The sequence below is a fragment of the Diplotaxodon limnothrissa genome, linkage group LG2, assembly GCF_057381915.1.
Source record: "Diplotaxodon limnothrissa isolate DT_005_m linkage group LG2, D_limnothrissa_male_GT1.1, whole genome shotgun sequence".
Taxonomy (NCBI): domain Eukaryota; kingdom Metazoa; phylum Chordata; class Actinopteri; order Cichliformes; family Cichlidae; genus Diplotaxodon; species Diplotaxodon limnothrissa.
In genome coordinates, this window is record NC_140597.1 from 8224113 (window position 1) to 8240277 (window position 16165).

The 16165-nt window shown below is 42.0% G+C and overlaps 2 protein-coding genes across 2 annotated transcripts in view; both read left to right on the top strand.

Moving 5' to 3' along the window:
• afg2a (AAA ATPase AFG2A) overlaps positions 1 to 7030 on the top strand; it is a 111202-nt gene extending 104172 nt beyond the window's left edge. The window contains exon 17 of the mRNA XM_085366638.1: positions 6851 to 7030. Within this exon, the coding sequence (XP_085222764.1) occupies positions 6851 to 7030 (180 nt within the window). The remainder of the gene's footprint in view (positions 1 to 6850) is intronic.
• Positions 7031 to 9350: 2320 nt separating this feature from the next.
• Positions 9351 to 13541, top strand: spry1 (sprouty homolog 1, antagonist of FGF signaling (Drosophila)). Its single transcript, XM_085366649.1, has 2 exons — positions 9351 to 9933; positions 11496 to 13541. Exon 2 carries the CDS (start codon positions 11546 to 11548, stop codon positions 12626 to 12628), a length of 1083 nt encoding a protein of 360 aa, XP_085222775.1. The 5' UTR covers positions 9351 to 9933; positions 11496 to 11545; the 3' UTR covers positions 12629 to 13541.
• Positions 13542 to 16165: the final 2624 nt, after the last annotated feature.

Consider the following 16165-nt stretch of genomic DNA (forward strand, 5'->3'; position numbering starts at 1 on the left):
CTGCAGTCAACACTGATATCGCAGGATGTCAACTTGGGCCTAAAAACATCAACATGGGAAATTTTTATGAACAAATGCCGTTATTTTTCTGATATCTTATTGAGCAATTGATTAATGCAGAAAACTAAAGATACATTCATTATAATCACTGCCCCCTATTTGTTTGTATTCACTTAGAAAAAAATATATAAAATGTTGATCAGGTATGACAGCTCTGCATCAGTCCTAATATTAGTCAAACCTATGGATAGGATTGATTATTAAGAATTTGCACTTGTGGCCTGTTCTGCATTCTTGTTTTACAGTTATGACCTATAAGTAAGTCATGAAGATAAAAGAATAAGCTGCTTCTTCTAGCTGCAACTTCTGAAGGTTAAATGAGCGTTTAACAGTTTGTTAAGCAAACATGCAAATGTTTGCTCTACGAAACACTATGTAACCAAGAATGTAGGTCTTTGCATGAAGTTAATACCTATATGTATATGTACTGGATACATGTATGTGTATGTGCACATGCATTTCTGTCTAAACATGCATGTGAGGACGCATGTGTAGCTTTTCTTTTTTTGGGGTACGTTTTTCGATATTGACCTCATAAACCTTATCTGTGTGTTGCATATGTGTGCTCACATGCCTGCACAGTGCAGGAAAGTGCAATGTGTTCAGAGAGGGTGTGTGCCCGCGCCTCTCTGCACTGCAGTGTATGTGTGCAGGACTTGTGGAGTGATGGAGGAGAGGTTTTGTGGCAGGCGGGGTGGAGGGGGAGTTGTCGGGGCTCGCTCCTGTAAATGTGGCCGTTTGTGTTTGAGGGAGGGCGGGCGGGTGAGGCAGGAGAGAGGAGGGGGGGGGGGACTGGATGTAGCCCGCTGTAGACACAAGGCGATTGATAGTAAACACACACTCCGGGTCTAGTGGATCTGCTGCCGGTAGCCCGGCTAACAAGCCCTTCATTAAGGCCGTCTGATACACTCACTGAGCGCTTTTGTTGAAGTAGGAAGCGAAAAGTACACCAGACAGATTTGACCTGAGAACGCTGGTATGTGCTGCCAGCAGTCACAAGCTTTTTTCCCCCCTCTCCTCCACCTCGAGAAGGGTTTATTTTTGTCGTGCTGAACAGGTTGTCTCATGGCACGCGCCCCCCTCTTACCCCCACCAGGGAAATACTGCAGAGAAAACTACCGATTTTTTTTTTTTTTTTTTGGCTGTGTACGTGTAGAATATATGTCACAGTGTGCTTTGGTGGTTTTGTAGGCGTTTGCATGTTTGGATGTGTATGTGTACAGTGCATTTGTGGTGTGCGCATACTCAAATGTTAAGCATTCAGATTCAAATTTACATCTTTTTATACTTTTTGTACGAGGTTTGTATTCTTCTTTACATTGCACCTGTACAGTGTAGTCACTATACACTGCTCATAGCGCTCCTTAGACACGTAGGTGTCAATAGACATGCAGTCACTTTTTCCACAGTGTCTAAACAGTGTAAGCTTTAACTTTATTTTACCGCTTCAATTTTTCGGTATCGTCCATCTGTGTGCTGTCTCACTTCCAGTTCTTCCATGACCACAGTATGCTTTGATTATTACGATTACTGTTTTCCATCTCCATGGAAATGTTGATATTCACATAACTTTTTTATTCCACTTATATGCGTTTCCTGCCATGTTCTAGTGCTAAAAAGTGTCGGGTGTGTTTGTTTAACCTGAGCTTTGCCGTGTTCTTATTTATACTCTGTTATTCTTTGCTGTATCTTGTTACCATTTGCCGCTATAACGGCTTAATTTCCTCTCGCAAGTCAATAAAGTTTTGCGTTGTCTTACAAGGACAACAAGACCTCACATACAGTGCTGGATGTGCCGTAGTATATCACTCCACATACAATATATATATCCAATGTTTTAAAAGTGTGCACTGAAACGGCATGATATAGGGTGTAGTTGTGGCTTGGAATGGAGGTGCAGTACAGTGACCAGTGGGGCATAAAGGCTGCTGTTGTATCCAGGGTTTCATGTTGTGGTACCCTAATGACTGAGCGCACAAGGCCAGAGGTGGCTAGCAGCCTTGAGCAAAAGTAAGCCCTGGAAGTGCCCATCCTCATTTGGTAACCCCATTAAGATGGCTTCACTGGCTAAAATCCTCTGGCTTTATCTGTTACAACGCAAGACTGAATCAAAATTTATTACAATTTCTTCCTGTAGTAATTTTTTCCTATACTCTCTATTTTGAAACATAAAGATATTAACTAATAATAAAGAAACATGTATAAAATATGTAAATGAATAACTAATAAATAGGCTTTTCATTTTCTATCAGCCACAAAGCTCTCACAGCTATAAGAAAAATCTGAATCATTAGCGAAGGAGAGTGGGTGGTTTCACATAAGTTGTCTTGCAAATGTACTTACTCCCACTTTTTTCTATTTGTATATGTAAAGTAGAACTGTTGTGCTTTCCCTTATAGTTAGTCATGGATCCTCATATTCAGCATGGCCAACATGAATAATGAAAAATAATTCTACTAGAGACCAAAAATGAAAAAATATAGAGAGAGCTAGAAATGAGCATTATAGGCCACCTTTCAGTACTGTGGACAATAGTGTTCATCTTTCTTACATTTTTAAGTGCAGTATGTCATTTTTGAACTTTTAGTAAGAAAAACAAACTATGTGTTTATTTCTGCTCTTTCAAGAATAATTTTTCCAGTCTGCAGATATGTGCCCCCTCTAAGATGATGTTTGTAATAAATTTCTGAGTGTAAGTTTTGAACATTTTTCACGTTCCACATTAAATCAAACTTTAAGTGTTTTTGACCAAGAATCACATTTTGACTTTCTTTCTTTCTTTGAAGATGTAAATGTTCAATTAAAGATCAAAAGAAGATCTAAATTACTTTTCCTGTCAGCATCAGATGACCGACAGGCCTGTGGAAGTAAATGTGCCTGCCAGCCTCCACAAAGCATGTCATTATGGGAGCCTGACCCTCTCTGTCTCGCTACTCTCATCACTGAATTTGCCATGCAATTTACAGTAGTTCTGAGAAATCACGATAAATTCTCTCATCTTTTCAGTAAACCTACTATAAGTCCTTGCATACATTGTAGTGTTGAGAAATAAATGTTTGTAGGTTGAAGCATGTGACCTTTGGGTTTTTAAAGAGGTCTTAGAACCACGAGAGGAAACTTGTCATTAGAGGAATATGTGGAAACAAGGATGTGGCAGGAGCTGCAATTGACTATCACTTTTCCAGCGACCCATGTTAAAGCTCTACAGTCAAAGAGGCACAGCTGACATTTTATTAAGGCGGAATGACTGTTTTAAGGATTCGGCACATTTTCGATGGTGGCGACACGGATACAGATGGGATTTCAAGCATAGGTTTTCCAGCTTGGCTAAAGTCTAACGTGTCCACCTTCAATTATACTAATTTTTTTTTTTTACATTTTATTTTTATTGTCCATTTTTCCATGTTCTTTCATCCTTACTCCGTTTTGTGCAAATTTAATTTCCTCTTGTTTGTGCATAGCAGCCTAACACTCTTGAACAGATTCATAAAGCTTGGTTTCAAAACGGCTTTCACGTAGGTAACGTGTCTGGTACTTTCCTTGACCCTGGTTGGTGGGGCTGGATGTAGGAATACAAATGGACAGCATATTTTGCTCAGATGTTAAACACTCGCTATTACCCTACCCTGCAGGCACCTACATAGTAAGTTCATGTGATACCAGATTAGCCTCTTGCAAGAACAGTGAAAGTAATTCTCTGGAAAATTCAGGAAATGTTTACCACCAGAAGAGTCATTTTTGAGTAATTTGTGCTCCAGGAAATCTGTAGGGAGCTGCTAATGAATGTGACTACAAAGTATAGATTAGTCTATCAACATTATTAATATGTGTGATTTAAAATCTTTTACCCGATGTGACTGTTCTGCAGTGGGCTATGTGAGTATTTGATATTTAACTGGTTATTTTTATTGCATTATTGCTCTGTTTTTGTTACATTTAATACATTCTGACTGTCTTTGGCAGTACAAATGAATCTAACTGAAAGTAGCTTACTTTGATAATAAAGTTTCACTTTAATTCTGACTAGAGTCAAGCCACTGATCAAGCCTTGCTGCTGAAAACGAGCAAATCTTTAAAAATAACCGTTGTTCATTTTTGTATTCATGATCAGTTTTTGGCAAACTCAGAGGGAGCCAATAAAGAATGAGGAAAAAGAGCCACTTGTAGCTCAAGAGTTGCTGGTTCCTGTCCTAAATTGCCAGATCTGAAAAACAGGCCAACTTTGGCGATTGTCCTGAGTTGATTCTTCTTCAATTGCCAATAATTCATGTATGAATACATGAATATAGATGGATACTGTCTACTATGGTCTTCGTTACAGTACACTTTTCTGCTGCCTTTAACCTGAACCCAGCAGGCAGATGAAGGACCTTACTGTACAAATTGTTACTTTACACAGTTTTTGCTTCGTCATCAAACCTCTTTGACTCAGACTTTTTGGGTCATTTTGAGTCAGCAAGTTTTACCACGTCTTCAAACTGAGAGGTCCTTGATGATTACTTTTTTTTTTCTCGCTTGCTTTGCCTTTATGACTGGCGACACGCCACCACCATGAAGACATCACCAGAGAGCAGCCACTGCAATGCATCAGCTTAGTCCTTTCCATATATTTAAGTGATTGCTGACATTATTTATGAAGGGAATGAAAAATAAAGTCTGCATTGCAATAACATTAAAAAAGAGAGATCTATAATTTATTTGGCCTGCCACAAGTCAGCACTCTTCGCCACCAAACCCCCTACGCACATCTCATTTCTGTGCATTTGCAGATTTCGCCTCCCTCCTCTTTTCCCTCTCAGTAGCACAGGGGGCCCATCTTTAGGGGGTGGTAGGTTGCTTTTTGGGGGTGTTTAGGGGTATCAAGGTAGTCCTGGAGGGGAGTCGGCGCAGGACTTTTGGCTCCGGCCTGGAAATGCCTTCACGTTTACAAACAAACTGGCTCTTTCGCTCACCCTGTTTGCCTTTGTGGCTTTAATTTTTTTTCAAGGCCTGTACAGGCAAACACACAGCAGGAAACACTGGCTTGTTGATCGCCTTCACAGAACAGCTCATAAACCCAGCCAGTATGAATGTAAGGGGCCTGTGTGTGTGCGCACGCGCGTGCATGTATCGGTTGTGTACTTCAGAGGAGCGATATTTCCTCCTCCCCCTTCTTCTTCTTTTTTTTCCTAATCAACCTAAGGAGTGTTATGGAAGTAAACAAGCAAATAATTATTAAGCATTGAATCATGCGATTGAGGAAGAGGAAAGCTAACATGTCCTTAAAGTCAAGTTTCACTGTAAATAAGAAATTACAGTTTGATTGTCCAGCCATGTTTGTCTGTTCCTGTTTATGGATGTTGCTTAGAAACAATACTAAATCACATTGTTCAACATGTGGCATCTTCTCACACTCTCTCTTTTGCCCTCTTCCCTGCTCGCTCGCTCAGCCGCTGTGCGTTTGTAAACATGCAACTGGGATACATGGCCTCATTGTTTTGCATCATTATTACTGACAGGCCTAAACGACTTGAATGATGGGAAGCCCTCATACAAAATTAACCCAGCCCCATGTGTTTACTCTGCCTAAATCATGTTGCTCATTGGGTTGAAACAGAATGTGGGGGGAAATGGGCCTCACATCCTGACATCTGCAAAGCACCTGTCCTGAGCCATGCATGCTAGCAGGGCCAGAGCACATTCAGACAGCTATCTCCCCTCATTTTACTCTCATGCCTTGCAAAACGCCATGACTGTCATTTTGAAAAATGTGTTTCAAAATGTATTTTCTGCTAAATATTGAAGCCTACCTTACTAGGATGATGTCCTAAATGCATCATGGTGATATCAGCTGATTTAATGTATCCTTATCTTTACATGTAAGTGCATTTTCTCTGTCAGTCGATGCCTTTATCCATTTTTGAGTAATGCTCATTGTTTAAAAAACAAAAAAAGAAAATCAACTTGCATACCACCCAGCATGCATCATACTGTACTTGTAGGGGGGTGGCCAGTCTCTTCCCTGGACACATGCCTTGTTTTACCATTCATTATTAGACAGCTCTCCAGGATCACATGACTACCTGTCCCACTAACCTCCCACCAGACCTTATCAGTGGTTGTACAGCAATAGTTTCCTGCGAGGCTTTTCTAGTTGGAGGGAGTTGTGTAAGCTACACTGGCTGAGAACAGAGCTATGCTTCAACAAAAGGGAGGAGGCTGGCACTGCTGGGAAAGGTGCCTGGCCTTCATCAGCCATCGCCACCAATTCGGAAGTGAGTCACTCCTCTGGCGTGTGCAGAATCTCTCTCAAAGGTCACCTGCGCTGACTGCAGCACTCCTCCATGCCATTGCATAATTCCATCAGTACTGTAGCAACAAGGCTGCAGGAGAATGCCTGTATTTATATTTTAGACATGGCAGATCAGAAAAGTTGGACAAGCACTGAGAAGGAAAACTACACCAGGGAACTGCAGTGAAGCACATTTTATGAAATTAACTCACCATGGTTCATTGTTGTTTTGCAAATTAACTCTAAACTTGAAACAAAAAACAGTGTGTTCATCTTGTTTTTGTTCAAACTCTTCTTAAACACTCTCTCAGATTCTTCTTTTATATGTCATAAAAGATATGAGGTATGATTTTCTTACTAAATTACTGCTCTGTTACTGAAGCACATCAACCTACATGACTAGTCTATCATGACATCGATCAGCATCTAAATGTGCCCCCTCATATGATTCAGTAGTGCTCAGTGGATGGAGTGCTTTGCCTGACTGCTGACTGTAACTGTGTCTGTTTCCTGTCCCAGATAACTGCAGTATGTAGAGAGGCTGCCCTCCTGGCCCTGCAAGAGGACATCAAAGCTCGGCACATCGAAGCCAGACACTTTGAAAGTGCCCTGAACACTGTGAAGCCCCGAATCCCTGACTCTGTCATCCAGTCGTATATCAGCTATCAGCAGCAACACAGTGGCCTGTGTTTCTTCTGACCACACAGCTATGGAAAAAGTCAAAATTAGGATTTTCTTCTTTTTATTAGTTTGGAGTTGTGTATATGTGTTAACTGTACCAGTCTGCTTCATTACACAGTGTTAAATGTTTTCAAACCACAACGTTAGGCCAAAGAATCTCATCAGTTGTAAATCGCTGACTTTAAAATAAGACTCTGTTTTTATTGCAGCATTGACACTATTGCTTTATTTTTTGACTTTGAAGGATATGGTGTGCTGTCATGTTTGATCAAATAAAAATGATAATGTATTCATACTGTCATCGATCCACTTATTGTCTTTGGTTGCCTTATTTTAATCCCATATAACAGTGGTGAGCCAGTGTGGTAGTTTGCACTGTTAAAGACATCCAGCCGTGAATTTACAGCAGTATCAGCGTGCTGAGAAAACCCGTAAACTAACACGTCCCAAATCACGTTAAAGCAGTGCAGTCTTATAGATCTGATTGGATTTAAATACCTCCTATGCTCTGGTTTGTTGTAGCTTAACATTCACCTATAAATCTGCCCGTCCTACATGTTTCCAGTCCCACTTTGTGTAATTTATGAGTTGTGGCTCTTCTGGATTTTGAATAACTCCTCCAGTCAAATCACAGGTTTTTCTGCGTTTTCAGGACATGTTGGGTAAAGCTGCAATAAAATCTAAATTGGTAAAAACGTTGTCTAACTGATTATACAGTTGGTGGGCAGTGTGAGCCCTCTAATCAGAATATTCCACAGGCACATGGACATCTATGGAATTAAATAGCAGCATTAGACAAGGACCCCTGATGGTTCCTAAACCCCGAGTTTGGTGAACCGCTGCTCCGCATCCACGGGGAGAAAAAACAGCCGGGCTGGTATATTCATCACATCTACCCATGGAAAATCAACTAATTGCTGTAATCGTGAGATTTCCGTCCGCACTTCAGACCACTGAGAGCAGGGATCCAGGCGGCCATCTGTCGGTCTACCAGGGCTTTCTTTATCATCAAGAAGCTACATTTTTACATCGGGCCTGAAAAAAACAAACAACCTCTAAGTTATTATTGCACCGCGGAGTCACTTTTACACTCCGCAGGTCTTTTTGTTCGATTCTTTTTTTTAAACATTTGCTGACCCGAAATGGCACTGGGGGTCATTCATCTATTGATTTTTCCATTTGAATAGGATAAATTGACTTTGTATTGAACTTCCTTTTCTCATGGATCCGGATGTAGCGCATCCGCGACACCAATCAAACCAGACAGTCAGGAACAGAGAAGAGGGGGGTGGCAGGAGTGAGGAGGGGAGCCTTTCCCCCTGGCTGCAGGGCAGCTTTTTTCTTAAGGTGGTCTGAAGCTACAGCGCACACTGCCCCGCAAATCCCCACCCCACCGCTGCCCAAACAGAAATCAACACAGAACTCCTCTGATAGTGATTTCATATCAGAGAATCGTACAAACTGAACATTCATTGCCACACGTTGTGTTTCCTCTGATGACACGAGTTAGTGCGTAATGGGAACATTCCACAGAGGACAGAGGACATCCTGTTGATGCTTCCTCTGTGAGTTGTCTGTACAATGACACAGCTGTGTGGGCAGAAACTGGTTGGGCTCGAGTCTGTATTTAATTCACAGAGACTAATGAGTTAGATGTGTATGGATCCCTATTTCACAGCAGTGAACAGGTAGCTACAGAGCACAGACACGATGAAACTGCAGTTTAGGAGCTACTTTACTCAATATATGATTCTTTCTTATTTCTATAACAAACTTTTCTCTATTCGTATGAGGTTCCTTGACATGGCAAGATTTAACCTAATATAACCATATTTATTAAACTTATATTTCTCATCCAAACCCTATAATAATTACCTTTGATGTTGTTGTCGTTAATCTTACTCATATTTTCCTCTAAAATCCTATAAAAATATTTTTTGTGCCCAGTACAAATATATCAAATGCCCCTTTTGAAACAATATGCGGTTTATTTTTCAGCTTATAAGGACCATCGTGGTATTTGGGTGCACATTTTTCGAAACATGGACAAAAAATAAATAAATAAATCAGAAATTCTGAATCTACGTAAAGTGGTTTTCTTTCCTTTTTTTTGATGCGTGTGTATGGTACCAATAATGACAACTCAGCAATGTTATAAATAAATACGGCGTTTAATACGTCACTATTAGTCACATCACCCTCATTCACACCATTAATCATAACCCACAAGAACGGAAACTAGTATTTTTTTTCCTTCCCCTAACCCCCTCGTTGAGTCAACGTTTGCGTTTTTAAAAAGCCGTTCCACCTTAACCAGTGCACACATCTCTATCGCCCGGCCTTCCACATCTGCCCAATGAATCAGGAACGGATGCGATGTATCCTTTTTCAGCGGAGTGGCTGGCCAATGGGAGTTGGATTGTCGAGCAAACACTAAGCCCTGAGCCCCCATTCATCAGTGCTGAACAGGCCCGCAGAGCAGAAGAGAGCGCACCGCTGTCTGCAACATAACGACGCTTTTGCACAAGAGCGCAGATATCCCGCAACAATAACTAACAGCCAGAACTCAAATACAATTCTCAGCAGATACGCGAGGAGGAGCAACTTTTGGATATAAGCTCGCGCGTGTTTATTTATTTATTTTTTCCTCTCAGCCTTCTTCATCAGAGCTCCGCCGTGGATTTACTTTATCTTGGGACAGATGCACGCGTAACACACGCTGAACTTTTCAGTACGACTTAACCGAAAAAAATAAATAAAAAGGGAATAACGCAAAGGGATACATTCGCACTTGGATTAACAGACTGAATGTTATGCATTAGACCTCATAATCTACAGCTGGACATTGCCCCTTCCGTTTGGATGGAGTTTTGGTAGATTATTTGGTTGATGGATTCGACGCTATGGATGCTTGCATATAGGTATGCATTTTCTTAGTGATTTTACGCTTATTTTGCGCATTTTGCTTTGGTTTTAGGGCATTTGTTGCCCGATAGTAGGGCACGTAGCTACCTAGAAAGCGCCGCTGCAGCAATAAAGTCCAAATGTTTTGCTGTGCGCAAAGACTTTTCGTCTTATTTTCCATGTGTTCGCCATGAAATAAAGAATCCGCTGTGGGTTGAACTGATCGCGACTACTTGGTGAAGTTGATGGATTTCCACGCCAGTGTTGTTCCGAGGCTGTGCTGTAACAAACACCCCTCCCCCATGGCGGTTGTTTTCATTCATAAGTTTTGCCCGTCTTACGCGTCCTGTAATGTCTCTTGATCTCCGGCTCTGGTTTTTATAAGATCCTGTTTTTATTACTGCAAACAACGCCTTCTCATGTGAGCGCGTTCTGTGCATATGATCCTATTTAAAGTGCGCCATTTGACGGATAGACTATTAAATGTATAGATAAATATTTTTAATGTAGTTGAAACGTGAGTTTGTTTATGTGCAAAGCCGCAAAATCGATCTTTCTGCTTTGATTGTAGTAGTTTTTATTTTTATTTAATCGTTAATAGTTTTAAGGAGCCCTTCACGGGACACCTAGGCTTTATGTTTTTGTAAACTGTAAGTTTCGGCCTCCTGCAGGTCGGCTGTGCTTAATAACATCCCCAAAGACTCAAGTTCAAATTCCTAATCGTATTCCTATAAATACAAATACGATATATATATATATATATATATATATATATATATATATATATATATATATATATATATATATATATATATATATATATATATATATATATAAAATGTGTGTGTGTGTGTGTGTTCATATTGACTTCAAAAATTGGGGGCTTCTCGGAACTGAAATAAGGTTTTAATCTGACGATTTTCGAGCGTTTTTTAACTGCCGTCTATATTTTGTCGGAACTTGATCTGACCTTAGTTTTTTAGCTCTACTTTTGTCCCCGTTTCCCTGAAATCCTTTTTGATGTAGTAATAGAATACTAAGTGAGGCAGCTCATTTAGTTCCCTTGGATAGTGTCCTCGTTTCGTCGCCGCGGTGCATTTAAATGTTAACTAGTCATACAAATGTAAATGAGCAGGGGAAGTATTTGTAGGGCCTGCTGAAGTTTAGATGTGTGCCTGTTGGGGAGGAAGGTACAAAAAGTCTTGTTAATAGTCAACTTTTTCCCGGGTTGCCTCACTTAACGGGCTCAAAAGTGACATATTGTCATGTTGACAGGGTGAAGACAGTTGGTCTGGATTAACTATAAAGACTTATTTATTTGTCATTTATTTATAAACACTGTTCAGCATCTTATGTTATAGCTGTGCAATAACTGCTATGGTATGCGTCAAGAATGATTGTAATGATATATTAGTATTAGATTTTTATTAGTATTATTTCTGAATCCAAAAACACTTGGGATTGTGTTAACCCCTCTTCCATCAGGACTGTGTTTCCTAGAACAAGGATTTTTATTTTTTGCTTGACTGTTTCTGATCATATCTCCTGCCTCTTCCTTGTCTCTCCCCCCCCCCGGCAGGTTTTCCGATGCATGTCCACGGTGAATGTCGGAAGTGGTGATTCCCCCAGATGGAGCTCCAAAGTCAACATGGCCCTGGCGGTTCATTAGTGGTGATCCAACAGCCTTCCCTAGAGAGTCGGCAGAGGTCGGATTACGAGCGGGAGTTCCAGCATGCCGGCATTTTCTCTCTGGAACAAATCAAGGCCATCCGCTCTAGCAACGAGTACACTGAGGGACCCTCAGTGGTTCGGAGGCCCCCTGCACCCCGGATGGTCTCCAGACCCCATGAAAAGCAGGAGAGGACTCACGAGGTCATCCTCGTCAATGTGAACAACAATTATGAGCACCGGTCATCAGGTCACCACCATCATGCTGGGGGCAGTGTGTTGGTTGGGGGACAGCAGTATGGTGGGCCTCGGGCACCAGGGCTCAGCCGCTCTACTAGCACAGGAAGCGCCGCCAGCTCAGGGAGCAACAGCAGTGCCTCCTCTGAGCAGGGACTCTTGGCACGCTCACCCCCCACCAGACCTGGCATTAGCTTACAGCATCACCACCGAGTGGATCGGCCTGTTCGGACTCAGCCGAAGCCCAAGGCCCTTTTACAGCCCCAGCAGGGACCTCAATTTTACCAGCCTCCACTAGAGGCTCCACTCAAGCCCCAGGGCAAAGGGAAATCAGACTTTTCTGGCTCTGGCAACGAGGTGGTGGCTGCTGCTGGGCACCAGTTCATCTGCGAGCGCTGTGGGAAGTGCAAGTGCACCGACTGCACAGCACCCAGGAGCCTGCCTTCATGTCTGGCGTGTAATGGCCAGTGCCTCTGCTCTGCTGAGAGTGCACTGGAGCACGGCACGTGTATGTGCCTTGTTAAGGGCATCTTCTACCACTGCTCCAATGACGATGAGGGGGATTCATGTGCTGACCACCCCTGTTCACTGTCACGTTCCCACTGCTGCTCTCGCTTCCTGTGCATGGGATTAATGTCGGTACTCTTCCCCTGTCTGCTATGCTACCCACCTGTCAAGGGGTGTCTGAAGGCATGCCAGGGTTGCTATGACCGGGTTAAGAGACCTGGCTGTCGCTGCAAGAACTCCAACACTGTGTATTGTAAACTGGAGAGCTGGGCCCCACAGACCCAGGAAAAGCCTTCCTGATCGCTTCCCAAGGTCTCAGTGATTGCCTGTGCACAGGAGACTCTAGAAACGGATCTTATGATGACAATGATAATGATAGTCACAAATTAATGTTTATCAGACATTCTGAGCACCTCCCACCCACCTCCCCTCCTCGCTGCAGAACCCTAAGGAGCTAAGCAAAGGAGTAACGAAAACCACTCGATTATTTTTAGTTTTATTTTCTCTGGATCAGGACCATGTTTTTACAGACCAGTGTTTGCCTTAACTGTTTCTATGTCTATCCTCAGCTCCTCATTAACACTATTTTTTATATATATATGAAAAGTTTTTCTTCCGTTTTAGGTAGGCACTTTCCTCCGGGTCTGTGTGCCCGGTGGGATCTGCCTCTCACCAAATCTGTGAAGGACGATCTACTATAGGGCAATTATGTAGCTGTTACCTGGTATTCATAGCAAGCAGGTATGTTTGAGTTTATTGGTTGCTACCACACTAAAACCGTGGTTTCTATGCTCATTTTGCATTAACGAAAGCACATCCATCTCATAGTATTCTCCACTTGGATATGTTTCTCTCCTTCCACCCATCTGAACCTTTCATACACATTCTGTGGCATATTCTCCGATGTTTTTTGTTTTCCTTTTATCTTGTGTAAATTGTATGTTCAAAAATCCATAAGAGGAATTCTGGCTATTTTTTAAAAGAAAAAAATGTCTGTTAAACATTTTTTTTGTTAAAAAAAATATTTATTATGTGAAGCTCTATTATTTTATGATATTTATTGCAAGAGACAGTCTTAAATTTACTCATGTCTGAATATAACAAAATATCAAATACTTACTGAAAAATTAAAGGGTGGCACAAAAGAAAACTATGTTAACTTTAACGCAGAAAATATATTAATTAATGAAAAAATAGCACTGTCTGGTGTCTTGATTGCCCTGCTGAGAAGCAGTAACTAAATCTGATGGATGGCCGCTGGCTGATTTTTAAGGGAATGTGGGTCTGTTTCTTAAGTTGGGAGTTCAGTGGTGAACAGCAAATCACTGTTCCATGTGTGTATGCATGTGTGTGTGTGTGTGTTCACGCTGGGTGTGGAATTCCTGTTTTTTTTCTTTAAAGCTACAAGTAGAAACAGCTTGTAGCTCAAAATGTGACTGTTTACATTCTTGGAGGGCTTCTTTGCTGCGATTCTCCTCGGTAACCTTGAAAGCTAAACAATACAGGTCATTGACATGATTAGCCCCGAAGCTGCTAGCATCAACAGAGTCTCCACGTTTTCAGAGTGAGTTATGCTCACAGGAAGTAGCTCTCCCTCTAAACCCCCCTCTCGTCTCACCCGCCAACAAGTCACCACAAACTATGTACTGTAGTTTATTCCCTGGGCTTTAACGCAGCCAGATCGGGATGTTCCCAAACTCCCAAATGGTCTCCGCGCTGCAAACCCAAGAGTGTGTGCCATCAGATATGAGAGCGGTCATTACGAGTAGCCGGGGCCACCTGTTCAAAGATAATAAACCGGGGCTATCAATGCTGGGCTTTTATGGCATGGTTCCTGCACTAAAGGCAATGACAGGGGCCAATCCAGCCCCCACTGTGACCCGCAGTCCCCCATTTGGCCAGCTCTTTTTGTCAGTGAATTTATCACGTGGGAAGTCCACTGAACCCCTCCACCCCCACCACTGACACCCGCGCACTTCTCCACCTCCGGGCCCCCAAGAGATGAGATCATCACTTTGAGAGTTGGTTGGTCAGCCACAAATACCAGCAGCTGGGGAAACACAAAAGGTGAACAGGAAATTCTCTTGGACAAAGGAAAAAATATACAGCAGTTTAAATTTGGAGAGCTGCAGCGCTGGCGACAAAACAACACAACCGTGTCTATTATCAGCTACAAGTGATCGCAGTGGCCTTGGTTGCTGTTTGCAGCAGGCCTCGGATCTTTGGATTATTTAAAACGTCTTCAGCTAAAGTAAACTAGAACCCACTGTTAAAGCTCTGGCACTTTTAAGGAATAATTATTTAAGCGCTTTAAAGACGAGAAAAGTAATAGTAAACTCACTAGCATACAGTCTTATTTTAATCATAAGTTTACATGAAAAAACAAAACACAAAACATCCCTTCAAGTTGGTGGTGAGTACTCACCGGGCTTTTCTTGGTGGAATGTACCTTTTGTTGCTCTGAGTAGTTAGGATTAGCGATTTGTCAATTTCCTGTTACCTTTCACAGCTGCAATTTGAGCCCTGTTTGCTCCTGGCCCTTAGATGATAGCATACAATAGGAGGCCTCTTTTTTTTTCAGGTTTCATTATCGTTCCTCACTATGGATGAGGGGGATGGAAAAGATCTACACTGTATTCAGAAGGCGGTGAACAGGAAGACAGTGTTTACTTGATATTTTCCAGCCTAAGCCAAATAAGGCAACAGATCCTACTCCCACCATTTTCAGAACTTGGCCCTGTTAAGTCCGCAACACGTCTCTTAAATCTCTGATCTAATCAGCTGAGGTGTCTAAAATAACATTCAAGGCCCATGAATGGCTTCTTTCACTTTTCAGTCATCCTGCCACGTGAACTGCTCCGTAACTGCGTCACATTTTACTCGTCACACGACTAGCACTCCATCGAGAAAAAAAAGATATGAATTCTGAGTCAGTATTAAGTAATTCAATGGCAAAAATGGTAACAACCACCACCCCTCCTCCTCCTCCCCTTCTTTGCACTTGTTTTAGAGTAAATTTAGCTGCTCCACACACCCACGTAATGCTATTTGGAGTTGTCAGGCTTGGCGGGTCCCAAGCTGCAGCTTTGGGTTTTTTTGGGGGCCATACAAGTGCAAACATGCATGACTACCAAGTGAGTCACGATGGAAGCTCCAACCCACACATCCTACTGGGACAGTCCTTTTCTTAGCCGGGGCACTGCTGCCGGCATGGTCACAGTGGAGCAGGATATACTCTATAAACAGTCATCCTCCTCCACAGCATTCATCACCAAAAGGCTTGCTTCAGCTTTCCTCTGCCTGCTCATCTGGTTTTCATTATTTCCCCTCATGGCATATAAATATAAATTAGCAATCAAGGGAAATATGGGGGTGGTGGATGTTGGAGGGGAAGGCAGGTTTTTTGGACTTCAGCATGACGACCAAAGTTTATGGAAGTTATCTCCTCAGATATTTGGTTTTTGTTGATCTCAGAGTCCTGGATCGACATGTGAGAGGGTTGAAGTGTTTAGAAACTGCTCCAACATCCACACTCAGCCGCCGCAGGATTAAAATGACAAAAGAACGATATTAGGTATCCATAAAAGATTTCAGTGCAGGTCCCGATAAAGTCAGAATTACTAGAGTTTACTGTATCCAAACACGGGGAAAATACAGTATATTGTTGCAGTCAGATGAAAACCTTTCCAAAATATAAACATTTTAGTGCGCAGCAATGTTTTTGCTTTGACTGCCATGTAGTGCTGACGTGATAAAAAAAAAAAAAAAAGATTTGGAAGAAGTAATTTCTCACACAAAAACTTGTGGTTCTTTAATTTAACCTAAAATTCCCCAAGC

Bases quoted from the DNA above. Each gene is read 5' to 3' on its own strand.
- spry1 (XM_085366649.1), top strand. From the start codon at position 11,546: ATGGAGCTCCAAAGTCAACATGGCCCTGGCGGTTCATTAGTGGTGATC.